Here is a 23,418-nt window from a genome sequence, read left to right as displayed (position 1 = left end):
TATGATCATCCGTCGAGTTAGAGGTCAGCGCAGGACTGTTTTTTCCATCCCGCTACTGTGAGTTTTTGTCCTGCACCAGAACTTTTCCGATGACTTTTAATCCATGTTCACCCATTCTGTGCCAGCAGTGATTTTCTTCCTGACCGCTCCCGTTCCCTCAACCCCACATTTGTATTCCACATAGGGCGAAAGCCATACAAATAGACAAAAAGTGTACACAAAGACGTTCATTTTTTTCCTGGTATTGCTGTTATCAGATGACACGTGACATGATGACCATTTGACTTGCCTGAGGTTAGTTTCTTAACACTAAATTGACCATTTTCTTGACCGAGTTACACATCCTTTGATGCCACAGTGCCCTCAGGATATTTTCTGACCGCCCGCTCCCATCCCATCGCGTCCACATCTCATGGAATCACTATCCGCTCCCGCCTTCAACTCGGAAATTGAATCCCGCACCACAAGAAACAACTTGCGTGAGCTCCACAGGAATGCACCTCTATGTCACCAGTCACCAGTGCTTGAAGTGAATAAGTACTCTCTTCTATTCCAACTAGACAAAAACTGTAATGCTGAATCTTCTGCATATTTCATCATCTTATTCTAGTCAAGAGCCCTTCATTCATTCAGATATGAAATGTCTGACTACTTTCCCACGTAATGTTTTGAGGTCTGTATAACATCGATGCGTGCATCATAAGCATTTTTTTTAAACATACAGGGATATCTAGTTTACTAAAAACTATCTGCCTCAAACAAAGTTTTAAAAACTCTTTTAAAAATGATACAATGCCACATTGCCACGAAACTTGTAAACTTTATTTTTATTTTATTTATTTATTTATTTATTTTATCATAATCATGTGTTGGAGTTAAAATTAAATGAATACACCTATACATTTTTTTAATTAGCAGAAATTTGAGTCTTCATACAGGGTTGCTGCAGAGTTTTTAAAATCAAATTTAAGACTTGTTAAGACCTTTTTCAAGACTTGTACATATAAAATGAATACCGTATCCCCATACCAAAACAAGCCCACACAACCTCAAAATAAATTATGTATCACTGACTCTTTCAACATGGCCTTAACATTGCTTTCAGTAAAACAGGGAAGGCTATATACAAGTTAAAATAATCAAGACATGTTTTCCACATAAATATCACATTAAAATTGGTTTATGTACCATTATATAAATAAAGGAGGTCAACCGATATTGGATTTTGCTGATACGACAATGTGTTGAAAGAAAGGCAATTAATCTGCCAATAGTTTTTAAAATTGGTAACCTATATTAAATGTTCTTAGTCTTCCCTTCCTGTGATGGGGAGGGCCAGACAGAGGCTACACGAGTCCAAACTGAATTAAATTGCAGATGCAGTTTATGGTGCAACCAAAATACCAAGAACCGGTGGGGGGGTATTTATACCGCTGAACTTTTAACTTTAAAGGCCGAAATACACCAGGGACTCTTTTATTTTGAAATGTATACACTTCACTTCTTTCAGCTGCTCATTCAAACAGATAAGGGAAATAAAATGTGCACTCCTACAATAATCTACAACATATTACATTATAAACAATTAAAAGTAAACATTCTCATATTTCATCAACACTATATCATCATCATCAACAGTTGATCTTTAGTGATAGTTTGTCATAAATTTCCGATATGGCTTAATGATTGTGAACATCTCTGCAACAGCCGGAAACACTCACAAGCCCCACGTGCTAGAAGAAAATACAACAGTGTCATGTTTTCACTCTCAAGGACGTAGCGCAAGCATTTATTTAATTAAATCATTTTCTTTTGAAGTTTGATCATATCACGATTCGTGTCTTTCCGCCCCCAAATTTAAACCTATTTAAATGAAAATTAAGATATTTGTTGTATCATTTAAGATATTTAAGACTTTTTATGGATCCACGGGAACCTTGTCATATAGCCTATATTCATTTCCTTTCATAATGTAATGCATTCAGTCTTAATACGTAGTATGTCTCTTAAGCAAAGATGCAAAATTATTATTTATTTATTTTTTGGAGATCAGGAAAACAGTTTTTAATATCAAATTAAGTTGTTTTTAAAGCACTGTTTAATTAAATAATCAAATTGCCTTTAGCAGTTGAAATATATGGCTAAATTGAGTATCCTACACAAAACTGAAATCCATGCACATTCTTTATGTATAGGCCTATAATAAGATTAAGAAATATCTTCAGTATATGCTTTATTTCCTCAAAATAAAACAATAGCCTACTTGATGGTATTACGTCAAGCCACGGTAGCGTCATCTCTCCAACTCCAAAACTCTATCATCTTCACATTAGCAGTGTCCATATCATTTATGCAGTTTAAAGACACACAATATACAGTACATACAAATTATACTGAAAAAAATACAAAATGTAAAAAATAAATGCTATTTGGAGTCTTCTGTGTTTTGCAGTATTAACAATTAATCAATGATTTTGCTAAGTAACATTCAACTATTAAAAATTCCTGAAAATGTCCATATCTTATTAGTATTATTATAAATAAAATCAGGGATGTTGAGTTACGTTTCATGCCACCCTTGAATGAGTCTGTGCCCTATATGGGCCACTCCAGTCAAAAAAGTCTGGACACGCCACTGACAAGATACAAACAAATACATAACACCCTTGCTAATATGTTTCTCTCTGATCATTAACAGTGTCAGAACTACGTTTTTGGACATAACTGACAAGCCTACAAGCATTATGACTGCAGATCGTAAACACATTTGATTTTATGTAATTAATGCACATTTATTTTGGATAAGCAATAATCACAGGATCCATTCATCGTGTTATTTCCATGTTCAAAGCCCTTTTTCCACCAGTAAATAATTTATACTCCAAATCTTCAAAGTGGTGCAGAAAATGTGACCTAAATAAAAAATATCAAAGCCAATCCATGTATCCAAAAAAATCCAGTACGAGAACAGGCCTGAAAAAATATGAGACCGGGTCTTTCAGCCATGTCTGCAGCACTTAATAATACATCTGTAACACAGTTAAAATGGGCAAGGAAGAGGAGGCAATTCGGTCTTATCCCTCTCCTCGGTTGACTAACCCAATTGGGGGCCGGCCATGCGCACTCACGGCCCGGCCCCGCCCTCCACCTCGTCACACTCCTCCCTCCTTTGCCTCAGGTTGGGGAACCCCCGGCATGACGTACATCCCCCACCCCCCTTTCCGAGGGGGCCATGCCTGCCGGCAGGCTTTGCCCACCTTTCAAGACCTGGGAGGGAGACAAGGGGAGGGAAAAGAGGAGAGGGAAAGGGCAAGGCGAAGCGACAGTGAGAGAGAGAAGAGAGAGAATAAAATTGCTCGCCAGTTCCCAGACACGCTATAGCCTGGTCCTCAACCACTCCTCCACCCTCTGGTGGACGACAGCCGCTCCTCCCCAGGCGGACCGGAGCGAGTCCTCCGACCCCTGGTGGATAGAACGCCCCTCCGTGTTCTGACGGCCAGTAGCGAGCCCATCCACCCCTGACAGCGGCTCCACTGCTCCAGGCGGCTGGCAGCGAGCCTCTCCTCCCCTCATGGATGGTGGCCGTTCCTCCATGTCCAGGTGGTCGGCAGAGACTCCTCCATCCCCCGGCGGACGGCTGCAGCTGCTCCTTTGGGCGGACGGCAGTGGCGAGGACACGACAGCGCATCCCTCCTCCCTCCTGGGTACTGGCACCAGTGTAACACAGTTAAAATGAGCAAGGAGGAGGCGGAAACCGGACAAAGCATCAAAGTAATATTTTAATGAAAACTTAAACAAAAAACACAAACATAAACACACACACACAGCAGCTGCGTGTGGCTCTCCCTCTCCTGAACTGCCGTATCCGGCTCAGCCTTATCCCTCTCCTCAGCTGATTAGCCCGATTGGGGGCCGGCCATGCACACTCACGGCCTGGCCCCGCCCTCCTCCTCGTCACAACATTATCTAAATACAGTCAGACAATCATCTGTTACCTTTTCCTTCTCTGTTTTCAGGGAAAAAAAGAATACTGCAATCCCCCATATTATAGGGATAGTTTACCCAAAAATGAATTAAAATTCATCATTTACTCACCTACATGTTGTTCCAAAACCCATATGATGTTAGGCAGAATGTTAGCCTTAGCCATCTATCACTTTCATTGTATGGGAAAAAAAAGATGCAATTTAAGTGAATGGTGACTGAGGCTGCTTATTCTGCCTAACATATTTTGTGTTCCAGGAGAAAAAGAAAACATCTGATAGGCTTAGAGCAACACGAGGGAGAGTAAATGATGGCAGTATTTTAATTTTTTAGGTGAACTATCCCTTTAAATTGATTTGACACTCAAACTCCTGAATGTCACGGGGTCTTGCCAAGGTGCTAAAATAGTGTAGCAGTGAAAGTTGGTTTCTATACAGTTTCCTATATAAGTCAAAAATAAATAGTATTCACAATCCATTTCAATTCCCCAATGTAACGTATTTCAGACTGAAACAGGATATTCAAGGGGAAAAATGTAGAGCGAGACTTATATCCATCGGGAATTGATAGGATCATGAATAGTGGGCATTTCAAAGCAAAATGGAGCCTGACCTCCGGCCAAGGTGACCTCAGCCAAAAACTAAAGTCATTTCTGAGGCAATTACTACATTTTGCTGAAAGATTACAAAGACAATTGATTTTTTTATTATTATTATTTTTATTTCAAATTGCATGCACTCATGAATTGTGCACAATAAGACCACGAACATATATTAAGACAGTAAATTGACTAAGTTTTGTTTTGGGAATTTTGCCACTTTTATTAAGAGAGAGACAGTAGATAAGGGACAATAAATTGTTGGAAAGAGAGAGGGGGAATGGGATCAGTACACGACGCAGGCTGGATTTAAACCTGTGTCTGAAACATGTGCACTAACCGCTAGGCCACAGCTCCCACTGACTCCTGTACAATTTTTATTACTGTGGTATATATTCACCCTAAAACAAATTTCAGTAAGGCGCAAGAGGCTATTTACAATCTATCTCAGAGACTTGAGACAATTTCTCCTGATGCTCCTAAGTTTATTCTGGGTGATTTTAATAACTGCAATGTTAAGAAGAGTTTGTGTACATACTATCAATATGTTGACTGTCCCACTAGGAAAGACACGTGTTATGGAACTGTCAAAAATGCTTATATTTCATCTCTTCTCCCTCCACTGGGGGCGTCTGATCACAGTGTAGTCTATCTCCACCCTGTTTATCAGAGGTTACTTGAAAGGGAGAAGCCTCAGGAAAAGACTGTTAAAGTGTGGGATAATGACAGTACAATGGCTTTGCAGGGATGCTTTGAATGTACACAGTGGGAGGTCTTTGGTAGTGTAAATATTAATGAACAGGTTGAGACAGTGACTGATTACATACATTTTTGTGTAGACTCTGTCATCTCTACTAAGATTTTCAAAGTCTACCCTAATGATAAACCTTGGGTGTCTAAAGAATTAAAGACCCTCATAAATGAGAAAAGAAAGGCATATAGAAATCAGGATGTGATAACTTTAAGGGACATACAGAGGCAGATCAAAGGGCAAATACAAATAGATAAGCATATTTATAAGAAAAAATAGAGGCATCTCTGACATCTGGTAACGGTAGACATGCTTGGCAGGGGATTAAGATTATGACAAATGTTCCTGTAGAGCCAAGGAGGGCAGGGCCGGGCTGAAATGATGCACGCCTGGTCCCCAATCAGCCTGATGGGGCGCGCGAGGGATAAAGGCGGCCGGGGACGACAGTTCGAGAGAGAATTACAGGCAGCTGCCCTGTGTGTGGTTATGTTTGTGTGTTTTTGGTTAAGTTGTTCATTAAACTATTATTTATATTTTCAAGCCAGTTCTCACCTCCTCCTTTCCTTCTAACCCCCTTACACTGGTGCCGAAACCCGGGAAGGAAGAGGGATGCCCGTCGCAGAGTCCTCGACACTGCCATCCACCCAGGGGAGCGCCGCTGCCGGGGAACGGTCGCCGTCCGCGAGGTGAGTGGGGACTGGATTTCCGACCACCTGGAGCGATGGAGCCACTGCCAGGGGCGGAGGAGTGCCCTGCTGCCCCCCAGAAACGCAGAGGGGTCGAGAGAAGACCGCCGTCCATGAGGGGAGGAGGGAGCGACTCCCCGACCGCCTGGAGTGGTAGGGCCGCTGCCAGGGGCGGAGGAGTGTCCCCACGGGTTGCCAGGAACGCGGAGGGGCGTTCTGTCAGCTGGGGGTCGAAGGTCTGACTCTGGTCCGCCCGGGGAGCAGTGGCTGCCGTCCGCCTGAGAGGGTGGAGGAGTGATCGAGGACCATGCGACGGCGCATCAGAGAACCGGTGAGTGAGTTTCTTTCTCTCTCTCTGTCGCTCCGTGTTGGCCTTTCCCTTGCCTATTTTGTTTTTTGTGTTGTTGTTTTTTCCCCTTCTGTCTCCGCCCAGGTCAAGGAAGGCAGTAGCAGTGGCCCCGCTGACAGTCGGGGCGCAAGGCACGCCCCCCCCCCCCAGAGAGGAAGGGGGGGATGTACATCATGCCGGGGGCTCCCCGGCCTGAGGCAACGCCGGGAGGTGTGTAGAGCTGAGGAGGGCGGGGCCGGGCTGGAATGATGCACGCCCGGTCCCCAATCAGCCTGATGGGGCGCGCGAGGGATAAAGGCGGCCGGGGACGACAGTTCGAGAGAGAGAGAATTACAGGCAGCTGCCCTGTGTGTGGTTATGTTTGTGTGTTTTTGGTTAAGTTGTTCATTAAACTATTATTTATATTTTCAAGCCAGTTCTCACCTCCTCTTTCCCTCTAACCCCCTTACAGTCCCCCATAAGGGAAGAGGTAAATCGCCTCTGGTGCTGCAAGATAATGAGGAGCTGAAGATGGCCAATCAGCTTAACTCATATTTCTGCTGTTTTGAAAGTGGATGTGGGGACGCTGTTTCGTTTGTCGTGTGTCGTTATTACCTACAACTCATTTTTCCGCTGGTCTTTATATTAATGAACTAGAGGTCAGTAATCCTCATAAAAGTCCAGGCCCAGATAAGATATGTGGTAACGTTTTAAAGCATTGTGCTGCCCAGTTAGCGCCAGTTTTTACTGATAGTTTTAGGGCATCTTACAATATTGGTATTGTTCCTGCTTTATGGAAAACATCTACAATAGTTCCAGTAGAAAAAGTTATTAAGGTTATAAAGTTATATCAGGATTAAATTATTTTTGACCAATAGCATTGACATCACTAGTGATGAAGTGTTTTGAGCATTTAGTGAAAAAGTACACTGTATCCCAAACACAGCATCTTCCATCACAGATCCTCTGCAATTTGCATATCAAGTTTCTAGGGGAGTAGAGGATGCAATCTTGACTGTATTGCATCTGTTGCATTCTCACTTAGAGAAACCAAAGACTCATTCTAAAGTTTTATTTGCAGATTTCTCATCTGCCTTTAATAGTATTTCCCTTGTACAATAGCAGAATAATTTTTACTGTAAAGAAGGCTGATTACATGGGTGACTGATTTCCTTAGTTTTAGAACCCAGCAGGTTAAGATAGGTGGGTGTACTTCTGATAAAATTATTACTTTAATAGGATCACCTCAGGGATGTGTTTTATCATCATTATTATTTATTTGATATACTAATTCTTTTTTAAGTACTTTTAGGAATAGATATATCATTAAGTATACAGACGATACTGCTTTAGTGAGCCTCTTACATGATGGGGAGGAAGAGCATGGACCTGTCCTTGAGTTTCTTTTAAACTGGTGTGAGAAATCAAATCTTCTCCTAAACATCTCCAAAATAAAGGAGATGTATATTGATTTCAGAGAGGAGAAAATATCACATCCTACATTAATTAATGGGGAGCCAATTCAGTCAGTTACAAATTATAAATACCTCGGTATAGTGCTTGACCACAAGCTTAAATGGGACATGTGGACCGATTATATAAGTAAGAAGACACAACAGAGAATGTATTTCCTAAAGAAATTACTCTCATTTAATGTCCACAACAGAATGCTTTTGATGTTTTATGGTGCTTTTATTGAAAGTGTTATGACATTCTGTATTATTTGCTAGTATGGTAATGCTACCGAGTTAGAGAAGAAATCAGTAAGGAAAGTGGTAACAATGGCAAGTAAATTGTTAGGGATTATGTTACCGAGTATAGAAAGTATTTATAAAGAGAGAGTGTTAAATAAGGCAAATAATATTGTGAGTGTCAAGAGGCATCCTTTGGCCTCTGCTTTTGAATTGTTGTTATCTGGCCGACGGTATTGTGTTCCTCATTGTATGAAAAACAGGTCCAAATTATCTTTTATCTCTCAAGCAATTACATTTTTAAATTCTTTTTTTAATAGTTTTTAACTGATGACCAGCTGGTCTGATCGTTCATTCATTCATTATTTCCTTTTTTTTTTCTTTCTTTTTTTATACTGTGTATGTTGTTTATATACGCCAGTCTTGATTTCTGATTTTTGTGTGATTATGCTGCAAACCCATTTTCCCTACGGGGACAACTAACTAACTAGGGCTGTAATGATACGCGAACCGCAACCGAAATCACGATACAAACATCCACGATCCCATGTCGCGGTCGACACACGCCCCTCTCCAACCCCAGCAGCCTTCCATCAGTTACAGATGCAGCCCCTTGAGCTCTTTACCACACTACAATAAAATTCCACTACAACAAAATTCATTTTCTCATTTCACAGTAAACATTACATGTAAATCATGAAATTATTATTCTATTTAGTTAGTAAGTTAAGGCAAGTATGACTTTACACTTGTTTTAGCATCTTCCAACTACGTGTCATGTGACCACGTTTCCAATCATGTGTCCACGCCTGCAAAGTTGATCTATTCAATTATCTCAAGACGGCTAATAACCCTGAAATTGCAGACCCTCACAGCACATACAACTCAGTAGAATGGGAATATTTTGGTTATCCAGTGGAGTATAGGGATGGCAAACGTGTCGTAGACAGAACACATATAATTTGCCGTAAGTGTTTCACAAAACTTCCTCAGGTGACAGGCAACACATCAAATATGCACACGCATATCAGAAGACATCATCCTGACATTGATCTAAGCGGTACACGGAGGAAATCTCAACATCAGCAGGTTACTCTTCCTAATGCCTTTCAAATTAAGTTACCAGCCAACTCCAACCGTGCTCAAAATTTTACCAATGCAATCGGCGCTTTCATGGCCCTGAATATGTGCCCCTTTTCAGTGGTTGAAAACAACGGATTCAAAAATTTGCTCCGCTTGCTGGAACCCAGATATGTAATGCCAAGCCGACTGAATTTCACCCAAAACGTGTTGCCTAAACTTTATGACGAAGTAAAGGTTAAACTACAGGAGGAGTTGAATAATGCCAAATTCATTGCATTGATTACAGATGGGTGGACGTCCCGTGCAACAGAAATCTACATTACCATAACCGTGCACTATATTACAGATAATTGGGTAATTTCAAATCCTGTTCTCCAGACTCGCGCTGTCAACGAAAGTCACACTAGTGAACATTTGTCAGAGATCCTACAAAAAGCGGAATGGAGAATAGGCAGACCAAACGCCAGTATCCCTGTGACAACGGACAACGCCAAGAACATTGTGAATGCGGTTGAAGCTGCCGGATTTTCACCCCACATTCGATGCTTTGCGCATACTCTAAATCTAGCTTCTCAGAAGGGAATGAGTGTTAACCAGATGTCACGGCGTTTAGACAGAGTGAGAAAAGTGGTCACTTTTTTCCATCGAAGCACTACAGCTGCAGCAGTGTTAAAGACAAAACAAGAAATGCCCCAGCTTCCTTCACATAAGCTAATGCAAGATGTACCAACCAGGTGGAACTCAAGCCAAGACATGCTTGAGCGCTACCTAGAACAGCAGGCTGCTGTTTTCTCTGCACTTACCAATAGGAGTGTTAAGAGGAACATCAAGGACATTGTTAATTTGTCCGATGATGACGTGAAAGTAGCTGAGGATGTGGTTCGTGCTCTCAAACCATTCAAAATGGTGACAACTATCATGAGCTCTGACCAGCTGCCAACAGTTTCAATGATAATGCCACTGAAACACACAATCTTGGCATCCATGAGGCACAATGACCCAGATTCAACAGCTGTAAAAGATGTCAAAACTGCCATTGCATCTGACTTCCAAGAGAGATACCCTGATACTGACACAACACTAACTCAGTTCCTTCATGTGAGCACTGCATTTGATCCACATTTCAAAACTCTGCCTTTTCTGGATGAGACCACCCTGGCATGATCTTCAGGAGCCTGACTGACAGTATTCTGGAAGACCGTCCTCCACAGGTATTTGTTAAATAGTTTCAGTCTAAACAGAATTTATTTAAATAAAATGCTGTGAAAAGCACAGTGCAAATCAGTTTTATTTTAATTAAATTTCAGCAATTAAGTATAGCCAGATGATAAAAGCTTTAACCATCAGAAATGTTCGTCTGTTTTAGGTAGTTTTATTTATGTATTTTTTTCTGGATTTCCATATTTGGATACTTCAGTGTAATAATATCTGACATCATATTGCAATTGTGTTTGTCTTTGATAGGCCCAGGCCTCCGGAGAGGAGACAGAGGAGCAATCAGAGGTGGCATCCAGCAGCAGTGACTGTCCTCCAGCAAAAAGAGCACCAATCACTAAACTGTTTGGAAACTTCTTTCCAGCGGAACAGGCACCACCACCACCCAAGCCCTTGTCTCAAGTGGTGGAGGAGGAGGTGCAGCATTACAAGGCAGTGCAGAGCCTCCCAGTGTAGTCAAATCCACTTATGTGGTGGAAGGACAATGAGAGCCAGTTTCCCCATTTAGCCAAGTTGGCTAAACGTTACCTTGGAGTCCCAGCCACATCTGTCCCCAGTGAGAGGGTTTTCTCCACCGCAGGGGACATCGTCACAGCACAGAGTGCAAGCCTCTCACCAGACACTGTGGACATGATGGTATTCCTAAAGAAAAACTTTAAACTTACTTGAATTATGTTTACACAGAAATGTTTTTATCATTTAGTTGTGTTTAATTCTGAAGAGTACTGTTCGCAAAGGGAAAAGTTATTTACTTAGTTCATGGGTTACAGCACAGACTGGTGGCCTGTTACCTCAGAGTGTGGAAGAGAATGTAAAATTATTTGTTATTTATCGCTATTTATTTATTTATTTTCCTTACATTGTTAGTTTATGTGAACAGTTAATCTTGTTATTTAGTGTTCAAGTCAATCTAGGTAATTATGTTATTCATATCCTGTTCTTCTAGTGTTCCAAATTGTTGAACCTATTGGTGATTTAATAAAGATTTTTTTAAAGATTTTTTTCTTATTCACACCCCACGAGGTATGAACTGAACCGTGGCTCAAAAATCGAGGTGTGAACCGAACCGTGGATTTTGTGTATCGTTACAGCCCTATAACTAATTAATTAACTAAAATTAGACAAGGAAAATTCTCCATTTTAAAGTATTCAAGCTTGTTCTCTAGTGAGCGACAAATAACTAGCAAGACAACAGTGTGTGTGTGTGTGAGAGAGAGAGAGAGAGAGAGAGAAAAAGAGAGAGAGAGAGAGAGAGAGAGAGAGAGAGAGAGCGTGCTAGGCTAGATACTAATTGGCTCTGTTAAGCGAATGTCTTCTATCCCTTTAGTCTGATTCTAACAGCCTCAGAGAAGTCTCAGCCAGAAAAAAAAAAAAAAAATATTCTCAACAGCCAATTCACCAATCTAATAACTACATCAGTACATTGTTGTGTGCACTACAGTCATTTTCAAGGCACTGGACACTGTTACACACCACATGGACCTGCAGTACATCAGCTGTACTACTTATTTCAACAGCAATAAATTACTCTACAGTGAGTTTTAACCAGAAAGTCTTTTCTTTTTTTTAAACTGTTTAAAATGGCAGTCACACTTGTGGTGTCAAAAATGACTGGCCCATTAAAATGTATATTAATCTACCATTATGAATATACTGTAATTGCACTAGATATTGCATTAGATCTTTTTGTTTACTTGATTTATATTAATTAGAACAGGTTTTGTACTTCTTTTTGGAACTTATTCATAGTAGGCTTTATTGACCTTACCTTATACATAATATTTTTCCATTGTTCCTTTGTCCAGGTAGGGTCAAGAAAAGTTCCGAAGTTGCCTGAGATCAAAGGGTGTGTGTGTATGTGTGTTTATGTTCGCAGACACATGCACATATGTGCTCATCTAATGGTTGGACATGCTTCTAAACACAATTTTTTTTCATCCATTCATTCCTAATGGCCAGTCATTTCTGACCATACTCACCCACACACCCCACACACACCCACATGCCCTTTGGATTCCCAGGCAACCTCTGAACCATTGCTGCATTGGTAAAAATCATACAAAATGTAAGAGCAAACCAATGGGTGTGTGTGTTTGTGTGAGTGTATGTGTGTGGGTGTATGTATGGGTGTGTTCATATGTCCAAGGACTTTATGTGTGCAAGTACATATACAGATATGTGCTCATCAGTTGGACAGGCTCCTTAACACAATTTTTTTTTTTGTTTGTTTTATTTTTTTTAGCACCAACCATTCATTTCCATTGGCCGGTCATTTTTGACCGGGAACACAATAGGTGTAACAAAGTGAAATAAAACCAAGAAAACAGCTGTTATTAAATTTGAATATAGAATATGATTTTGAAGTCAAATATTATTATGTACTATATGTGGGTAAATCATTTAAGACACAAAATGGGCAGAAATGTAGGTATGCTGATCGGTTTTAGCTTAAATTGTTTATGACCTTACCCCGTTAAAAGAAAACTGTTTACGATGTTTGGACTTACAATACATGGCTGTCGATAAACAGGTAAAAAACAAAATCCCTTAGACTTACATTTAGAGTTACCAGAATAGAGACCTAGGGGTGGGGTCTTATGACTCGGACCAGACATACCAACCAGAGCACTCTTTCAACCACCTAGCAACATTATAGCAATCAACAAGAACACTGTACTAACCACGTAGCAACACCCTGGCAACCACGTACAACACCACATTGTGGCAGCAACTTTTACACTGCTTACAATCTTCAGAAATTTAATTTATTGTGTATTGTCTGACATTGTTGTTGTTAGCTGATGCAACTTCACTCACTGCCACGTCATATTCTAGTTCCAGAGAAATGGTTTTATCATTTTTCCTTCAATAACGATAAACCTGACTTGACTTGATTAATCTGTGTTGAGAAGACACACTGAGCTTTAGTTTTAAGTAAAGTTGTGGATGCCACATTAACAGACTCAGTTCTTCATTTAGGTCATGCTCATCAAATGGCCTCCAGCATTCAGCCCAACCTGTGATTTTTTTAACTTCAGCTTGGAGCTCATGAAATATGGATAGTGAACAAGAAAGGGTTTGACGGTAGCTGAGCAGCACACAGCAGCGGCACATGTTTTATTTAGGAGTTTACTATGGCACTTCAAGGAATTGCAGCAAACTAGCTTTACTTTCCAAAAGAATAGAATAGTGTTGGTGCAAAAGAAAGGAAGAGATACAGAGAAAGAGAGAGGAACCATCTCTTGTTCTGAGGAAACAACAACTGGTTCTGTACAGGAAACAGAACAGTGTTTATGAGTGAATTAATATATTTATTTCCGGGTTGTCCATAATTCTTACTGTTACACCGGATCAGATTCGGCCTATCATCCATTATTGCCCAGTGTAGCAACAAAGCTGCATGTGAGTAGGGCAATGCAAAACAACTACTGTTACAGAATGTCCAAACTAAGTGAACACAGAGAGGTCAAATGGCATAATGGGAGAACCTGTGGATTTCTGATCAGACAACATTGGCTGTATCCATATTAGTTAATAGTATTTCCGCTGCCTGAACAGCCTAAATGGCATAAGCTGAAAAGGGCATTTGTTTCAGAGACATTTCAGAGTTCCTTACAATAATGTGCACTGATAAAGCAGTTTTTCATCCATGCATTTAGTTTTAGTTCAACTGAGAAATCAACATTTGTGATGTTGCACTAAATTACAACAGAGCAGTATGCGGAAGCCATTATTTCTCAAAAACAGGAAAAAAGGATCCAACACATTAAGCTTTGAAAGGTTTATGATGCTATAAAACCCTTTCTGCTGCCACACATGATTTATAATGGGCATATAACTTACAGATAATGAAATATTCACTACTAACAACTAATTGATCGACAAAGTCGGTCCACTTTTGAAGCAGACCACTTCCAAGAGTTGTTGGCAAAGATTTTTAGCTGTGTGCCAAAACATCCATTATCTAATGACAGAGTGGCCTATACAACACCTATATAAACGTATATGTCCATATGAGCCTTGTTAGCCGTGTTAGCACACTGAAACAGCAATGTGATAGACTGTGAGCAAACTTATAAAGCAATGGCTTACATGTGATTGGCTAGGAGTTACCTAGCTAATGGTGCAATGATGTACAGCTGCTAGTCTTCCCGCTAGAACTACGCTGCACTTACATTTATTGCAATCATTTAACATAATAATACTGTATAATATTTGGTTAAATGCTGCGGTTCATCACTATATTTTTCACTCTGTTGTATAAAATATGGTGTTTTATAGTTTTTATTGGTGGTGTTTAGAGTAAATACCTCTCAAACAGCTTCAATGACGTTAGCTATTATGTGTTAGGTGTTTGTAGTGTAGAGTAGCTAACTACCTTTTTTAAAGGGTAGCTTCACTGTAGTTTGTAGCTTGACAAGCTACAGTTTCAAAGTAGCTTCCCCAACACTGCATTATACTATAGCTGATTTTTCCGAATGACAGAACCATTTTGCCTCCTTTTTTGGCAATTTTTCTGGCTGTATCGTTCTTTGAGCAGTGTATCTTTAACTGTAACTGTATCTTAACTGTATCTTCTGCTGTCACTTTTCGTTGCAAGACCTCTAAGAACAGAGCGGGAATAGAGATTGTGAACCTCTCACTAATACCATAGTGGGGGCATCATGGGTTGATCATGAGTCACAATCAGGATGTGTGAGAGCTGCTTGTGGATCAGTTGTTACATAAATCTGAGGGCAGATGGTATCCACAAACTGATCACGGCAACACCCACAGCAAAATGTGAGAGGTGTGTATATGTGTGTATGCAAAATTAGTTTGAATTCCTCAGTGCTTAGAGCAAGAATTTTCACAGGTTCAGCATTGAGCCAGCGTCATGTTTGACATGGACTAATGATTTTTACCTGTATTGTTTCAAGTTACATTAATTAAGGTTGGAGAGGTTGAGATATTCAGTTTATTCAACAAGACTGTTGGTCTCTTTGTATATCCTACTCCAAGCAAATGCGAAAAGGCAGGTAACTTTTCTCTGAATATTCCTCAGAGGTCTGATATGCTTAATGGCATATTGTAACAGGTAAAGGATGGGCAAGGAGGCCACACCCTCCTCCTCGCACACTCCTACCCCGCCCGTTTCAGGCTGGGATGCCACCGGACTGACTTACTTCCCCCCCATTTCTGGAGGGGAGACGCTGCCCTTCCAGCCGTTCTTTCAGCCGGTGGTCCACCCCACCTCCTGGGAACCTGGGAGAGAGATGAGGGGAGGCGTGGGGAGAGGGAAAGGGCGAGCGAGAGACACGCAGAGAGAGAGAGAGAGGAGTGATTTGATTTTGATTTAAGGAGAGAGAGAGAGAGAAAAACTTGCTCGCCGGTTCCCAGACATGCTGTCGCCCGGTCCTCAACCGCTCCTCCGCCCTCTGGTGGACGAAAGCTCGCTCCTCCCCCAGCGGACGGCAGTGAGCCCTCCGACCCCTGGTAGATGGAAGCAGCACCTCCATCCTCATGCAGACTGCTGCGGTTGCTCCCCTGGCAGATGGCAGCAGCAAGGACTCCGCGACAGCGCATCCCTCCTCCCTCCCGGGTTTTGCCACCACTGTAACAGGTAAAGGATGGGCAAGGAGGAGGCGGGAACCGGCTGAACAGTCAACATAATGTTTAATGTAAAACTCAACATAAAACAAACATAAACAAACACACACAGCACAGCTGCGCGCGTCTCTCTCTGTCTCTCGAACTGGCGTCTCCGGCCCCCCTTTATCTCGCTTTCCCGCTGATCATCTGATTCAGCGCCGGCCGTGCACCCTCACGGCCCGGCCACGCCCTCCTCCTCATCACACTTATTCTCTATCCAGCCTTTCTGTTTCAATACGCAAACAAGCAGTCATTTGTACATATTCCCAGGCTCACTATAAAAATGTAAACAAAAATGTGTTATAGGCCCTACAGTATATTAACTACGTGTGCTAACTACATTGAAAAATAAAAAGTACCTCAAGGAGTTTTGATACTTAAACAGGTGCTTATTCATCAATTCTGAGAAACAGAATGCAGGAAAGAGCTCTGTAGTGTTACTTTAGTCTTCTTTGTAATAAGCAACTTGTCAACAATCCAAAACCATGTTTCATGTTTTGTTCCAAAACCATATGGAACACAAAATAAGTTTTAAGGCAGAATGTTAGCCTTAGTCACATTCACTTTTATTGCATTTTTTCCTATTCTATGAAAATGAATGCTGACTGAGGTTAAGATTCTGCCTAATACCTTCTTTTGTGTTCCACAGAAGAAAGAAAGTCATAAGTGTTTGGAAAAACATTATGATGAATAAATGATGAACTATAAAAGGGTGAGCTATACCTTTAATGACACATTCTCTAACTGGTCTGTCTGTTTAAAAACAAAGCTGTCATTTGCACATATTCCCAGGCTCACTATAAAAAAACAAAAATTAAAAAAAAGTGTTGTAGGTCCCTACATTAACTAAGTGTGCTAAGCTCTCTCTGTCAGTCTGGAAAGTGGCCATATGTAAACAGCTAAGGGAGTTGGCTGTTCTTCTCTCTCCTGTAGTTGACGTCAAAGAGGAAGACGGCGTCTGCCGAAGCACATCGACAGCAGTCTGGTTCTGGCTCATGCTCGGCTGGGAGCACATGAGAGGATGACAGACTCAAAGACATACTGCTTGGATCTCAACAATACCAGGGATAATGCGAGCGTAACAGGAAACGCCCATGAAAACATCTAAAAATCATAGAAACACTGGCTATTATATAGACATATTATATAGTTAGCCTAATTTTAGTACTTTGATGTGCATAATGATGGCATAGACTATCATCCAATACACCCATAACGAATCTGTCAGCCTAGCAAATCAAGGAATGCGGAAGTGCCATTGGCAACATTGACATCAAATGATTCACTATTATAAAGTCAACTCACGGACTCACTGAACCTTGAACAATATCATTCTTACATGTTCGACTCATAATAGACTGAGAAATGATGACAGAGCTGATACTAAGAGCATTTGGTGTGTACCAAAGATTTGACCTATGAGGTGAAAAAGAAACTTATTTAATAACTGAATAGCAGAAATTATCAAAAACATGTTTATGACTTGATTGTATGGCAGTTTTAACAAGGTAAGACAAATGAAACAGAGTTGGTTTTTATAAATAGCACAGTGCAAAACGTTTTTCAACTGTTGGGGAGCATGTGTGCTAACCAATAGATTATGGCTCTGCAATTTGACTTGATTTACTAGAACCAGACAGCACCATTGTCTTTGCATACTGTCCCTTACTTCATGTTGTCTTTACAAACTTTTCCTCAGAAACAGATGGACTCTATCAACAAAATAGCTGCCCATTTCAAACTACACTGAAAAATGAAAAGTACCTCAAGCTGATTTGACACTTTAACAGATGTTACTTGATCAATATTGAAAGCCAGAATCCAGGAAAAACAGCACTAGTGTATAGCAATAATGTTCTTTAGTATAAGCAATTTATTTAACCTCAACTTGTCAGCTATCTTTCAAAGATACCAGGTAGTTTTGCTCATTAAAAAATATATTTTAGCATATTTTTAAGATTTACATATTTAAATGTAAGAAAAAAAAATTCCATCAAATTGAATTGTGTACTTTTGAAAAATGTAATTTTTAAAAACTTTTTTATTATTAATTTATTTTTATTTTATTTAAGATAACTCAATTGAATTTGATGTAATGTACTTATGTAACTGACATGCATGCAGCTTAAAAATTTTTTTTTTTCAGTTCACAATTGTTTAATTCAAGCAACAATTTTGTCTCAGATGTTTCTCCTTAAACTGCATAAAACTAATAAAACTAGGCACAAATTAGTTCATTGTAGTGCGGAGGAGGGCGGGGCCGGGCGGAATGACGGACGCCCAGACCCCAATCAGCCTGATGAGGCGAGCGAGGGATAAAGGCGACCAAAGACGGCAGCTTGAGAGAGAGAGAATTATGGGCAGCTTCCCTGTATGTGTTTGTGTGTCTTTTTATTTAATTAAATATTATTTATATTATCAAGCTGGTTCTCGTCTCCTCCTTTCCACTGATGTGTTACATTCATATTAAAATTTCAAATCAATTTTTTGCAGACTTTGGTATCTGGGCAAATCTGAGCACAGTTTGAGACATTGTTGAGATCTCAGGCCTTATTTTAAGAGCGCAAGGGCAAAATCACATGTGCAAGGTGCTAATTGGTCAAGTGCAATTTTATTCGGAGGTTCTTCTCCGGCACCAACTGCGTCCTATTATATAGTCCATTCCCTCAAGCACCAGCCATATAAACAAAGACAGCACATTCATAAGAATTTGGTAGTAAAGACACTGTATGCAATGAATTAGAAGAATAGAAATATGGATTTCCATTATTATGTGCATAATATTTAAACCAAATCCAAAGATTTAACCATGTCCAACTTCTTCCACCATTGCCTTATGCTATGACTTAAATCACTCTATGACAACAGGTGGAAAAATACCAATACCAATTAGATCATAAATAGAATTGTGTAAATATAAACATAAACATAATAATAATAATTGAAAAATAAACCATGACCTATAGATAGTTTTACACTTCATTTCCATACAATACACCCACAGATAGCGCAAACACTCCCACCCACGCCCACTTGCGCTTTGCGCTGGCACAATAAATTGCACTTAGAATTATCGCTGAGACACATGTGAGATTACTGGAGTCGTGGAGAAACATTTGAGATATTAAAGAGATCTAATTTGTGATCTCTTTTCTCCTGTGTATGCCCATCACTATCAAAGTAGGTTTTCAGTTGCTTGTGGCAACTAAATGTCTGACTGCATCTTGACATAGCAGTCAATATATACGGTAAGTTTAACCTCATTTAATCACTCTGTTAAGATCTTATGAGCATTGGTACCTTCATTAGATCTTTGAAGGGGACTTGTTTAAGATTATTATAATTTCTCGAGCAGTACCTATGAATGTGGTCAACAATAAGATCTGCCTATTAGTTGAGTAATAAAAAACAGTGTTCTCCCTTGTTTAACGTTTTCCCTGTGATAAGAAAAATGACTATCACAGGAGGGCACAATTTCATCTCAGAGCTTTTTTATCTCATCTCAAAATAATCATTCTCTTACAGTCTGGGTGACATTCAATTTGATTCAAAGCACTCGAGTCATGTTAATATCGCTGCACATCGCAAGCACTGATGTAAGCCACTTCATAACAGTGGAGCCATTCAGATGCACTGAATGCCAAGTGATGATTTGAAAACCACAAAGGAAGCTCAGCACTATTTAATTAGACAGTATGCAGTAGCAGAATGCCTGTGAAAACTGACATTCTAACCGATTTTAAATGGCTCTTGAGGTCAAAAGTTTACTATTGACTGTTTGCGTGTTGGCACATCTCTGGAAGCTGTACAGCCTGTTTGAACACGTTTATATAATTTCAGTGGTGAAAACACAACTGTGTGCTGTAACAGAAAACTATTCTGACTGCCTGTCTCATTTTTGGCTGTAGTAACCATCTGAAGCTTTCATTAAACATAATTACACAATCCATCAACTAGGCACCATTTCTACGCCATCTCAAATTCTCATCAAACGCATCCCTTAATTGAAAAATAAAGGTACAGCCTCTTAGTGTTGATGTGGGGTTCTTATGAAGCTGGATAATATGTTTCCTTAATGTTCATTTCAACTGCTGTTATGAAACGGATCAGGCTTTGGTGAAATAAAACAGGTGTGACAGAGAATCCTCCAGCCATTGGCACCTGGCTCTCATAATAATGCTGTGTGGCCAAGAGGAGGGGCGTGGAAATGGAACACTGCGAGAACAGCGTCGTCAACGCTGCCATAAATCTAGCACTTCATAGTTGAAGAGATTACACTACTGTAGAGCTGCACGACATGGAGAACAATGTGAAATGCAATAAATTGTTGGAAAATGCGATATGCATTCAATAATCTTAGGATGATGTCATCGGATCACGCCGAACATCGGAACCCCCGCCGCCCAAATAAACTGTTTATTGGAATAAAAAAGGATCTATCCCAGAGATCACAAACATAGTTGTCTTTTGTTCCAAATTGCATATACCTGTAGGCTGCATATAATATGTACAGTTTAACATATAATATGTACAGTTTTACCATTAGCTATGTAATCATCAATTATTTCTATTTTTTTGTAAAACACCATATTGTGGGATTTCCTAAAAGATTCTGTATTGTAAAATAGAAAACACTTTAATTCATGTTCCTTTTTAAATTCATAATTAGTCTGTGGGTTGCCTGAACGACTTAAGACTAATTGGTCTTGAGGAAGCCCTATATAATAATGCTGGTTTCAGGTCCACCTGCGCCCGATCGGACAGGTTTCTTAGGGGGTGTTTACGTATGATGCGTTCTCGTGTTTAAAAACAGATAGATATAGTGCAACAGATGTACTAAATGGAACAGAATGCAGGGGTCTCGAGTTACATGTTGAAATAAATGGATGTTTTTTTTTAACTAGACACCACACCATTAGAAAATGTAAAATAAAAAGAATAAAAAAAAAAGAAGAATTTTAAGCAAAATAAGACAGTGCTTTAAGGTCGAAACAAATGCATGTCTAGCTTCGTAAGCTCGATTTCATGTGTTGTTGCACTCCAAAATGTGTCAGATCACAATTCATTACTCATCGCAAGTACGTGTTGTATTGTCAACGTTGCCTCAAGAGGCACTATAGAGGATATTGTAATGTTCACTTTTGAGGTGTGTTTTTTATTTCAAGCCAACTACTGTTATGGCGGAGCAAAAGTTTGAAGAGAATATTGCTGAGCAAGTCAGGTAAAGTCAACATATTTATTATTTTGCAACTTGCCTAATAATAAGGCATCCAGTTTTATGGCACAGACTTTTGATGGTAACTGAGTACCTCTTGAGTACTGAGGTTTGTTACCACCACAGTAACGCAAAAACGCATGTTAAGCATGTTAAACCAGACTGCGCGCTGGCAATGCGATGGTCAAGCGCTCGCATTTGTATACTTGCGTGAAGTATGTTTCTGTAACTTTTCTGACATGGTTTTACATTGCAAACTGCCTAATAGCTAAATCACAGCATGCAGTCAAAATGCTATTTAAAGCACCACTGCTAAAAATGTAAAAACTAGTAAAATATAAGACAAAATATAGATAAATAAGTCGATCTCACAGATCAACTATTTGGCTGTTGGATGACTTGCCATCTAGTCAACCTTTTGACCTTTCACAATCTTGGACGTTTTAGTCTAAATCACTTCCTTTGTTTGTGTTTTATTTTGTCATATAAAAGCCTTTCTGAGGCATGTCACTGCTAATCCCACTGTGTGTGCGTTTACATCCCATCACCCTGACTAATTAGAGATCTACTCAGCTGGGGTTAATGGGAGATTAATCCACAAATTAGAACTTCTATAAGCTTATCCTCTACTCCAAACCTTTAGGAAGGCGAGAACAGTCCAAATGGCAAGGTTTTTGGTTTTTTTTTCAGACGTGATATTCGCCTGATTCATTACGGTCAATATTTGTTGTTAAATGTGTTGATTTGTTTTCATTTCTTACTATTTTATTGGGCTGGTTGGTCCGTAGGAACATTAAATATACTCAAATCCTTTTCCAATTCAATAGAGTCATTTTATACTTAATTTGCACTTAGAATTGTGTACAGTATTGTAAATTTTATGGAAACAAGCCAATTTTGAGGAATAACTTTGGAAAAATGCCAGGTTTTCTTGGTGAAATGTCAGCTGGCTTAGAGGCTGACCACACAAACATCTGCCAACACATAAGTGAAAGCGTAGTTGCCCGAAGGGGATTCCTCAAGTGGCATTCATTTATAGCCCCCCATGCCCATCATCAGAAAGATTACAACTGCATTACTTCCTCAAGCCTTCCTTTTCATGTGTGCCGATGGCAACCTCAGCGTACAAGTTCTGTCAGTGATGCACTAATACACAGATTACAGATATCACTGGGTATTGCAAACAAGAGGCGAAGACAGGCTGAGAGAAGCCAAATGCAGACTTCCTGTTAAAATCACAGTATTAACACACTAAACACCCCCTCGGGTGCTCTCAAAACAGAAATCTCTGTAGTAGCTAGCTTAAAACCGCAGGGAGAAGCTTACAAATTTTTCCAATTTTTATCAGCATTGGGATTGAGTTTCTGGCATAGCTCTGCCAGTCTTTGATTTTAGATGGTAGATTTTATTTATGTCACAGAGGAAGTCATTAGTGCAGATATTTGGCAAGAAATTTTCAAGTGTGTATAATCAGAGTACGATACGAAACATTACATTTTGAAGAAAAGGGGCATTTTTAATCGTATACTGTAGTGTTTGCCAATCCTGGTTCTAGAGTACCCCAACATTGTACATTTCGGAGGTCTCCCTTATTTTACACACTTAATTTAGTTGATGGAGCCTCTACTAATGAGATGATCGGGTGTCTTAGATAAGAGACATCAGTTCAGTGCATCCAAATCCCCACATTTTCAGAGTATGTACTGCATTTGATGAAGAACTTACTTCTTGACCCTTATTAAAGTATGCTCTGAAGGTGTGGGATAACAAAATGTCCACTGTCTTGTCCAAATGTCATACTGTGTCATGAATATTACATGTTTGGAAATCTAACAAATTTGACACACTGCTTTTTGCATACTGTGAGAAGCAGGGAAGCGTGCATGTTTGGACGTGGGACAGGAACCGGATTGGGAAACACTGGTATTCTGTAAAGCAAATAGATATGACAATACAAGCTTAATGATTTAGATATTTGCTGTGACACTAACCTGTACGAGATTCCACCCCTCTAAAGATTCAGCAATGATTGAAGTCACTGATGGACAAACTCCTCCAAAGATCATCAAATGTTTTGGACCGTAGCAGATCGCATCAAAGAAAGCCCGCAATCCCTTCGCATTGTCACACTGTGAGAGAGGGAGAGAGATAGAAAGGAAAGCAAAATTAAGTTCAAAAGTAAATTCTACAAATGTACATAGAACAGTAATGTCAATCACAGTGACAACATTAGATG

At 40.0% G+C, this 23,418-nt stretch overlaps 1 protein-coding gene across 1 annotated transcript in view; it reads right to left on the bottom strand.

Annotated features, from left to right (window-relative positions):
- The window catches only part of LOC127425502 (gamma-aminobutyric acid type B receptor subunit 2-like), a 370,336-nt gene that overhangs the window by 276,257 nt on the left and 70,661 nt on the right, over positions 1 to 23,418 (bottom strand). Inside the window, exon 2 of the mRNA XM_051671571.1 lies at positions 23,174 to 23,311. Coding sequence (XP_051527531.1) covers positions 23,174 to 23,311 — 138 coding nt within the window. The remainder of the gene's footprint in view (positions 1 to 23,173; positions 23,312 to 23,418) is intronic.

This window comes from Myxocyprinus asiaticus, chromosome 34, assembly GCF_019703515.2.
Source record: "Myxocyprinus asiaticus isolate MX2 ecotype Aquarium Trade chromosome 34, UBuf_Myxa_2, whole genome shotgun sequence".
Lineage (NCBI taxonomy): Eukaryota > Metazoa > Chordata > Actinopteri > Cypriniformes > Catostomidae > Myxocyprinus > Myxocyprinus asiaticus.
This window is presented reverse-complemented; position numbering and strand designations above follow the sequence as displayed.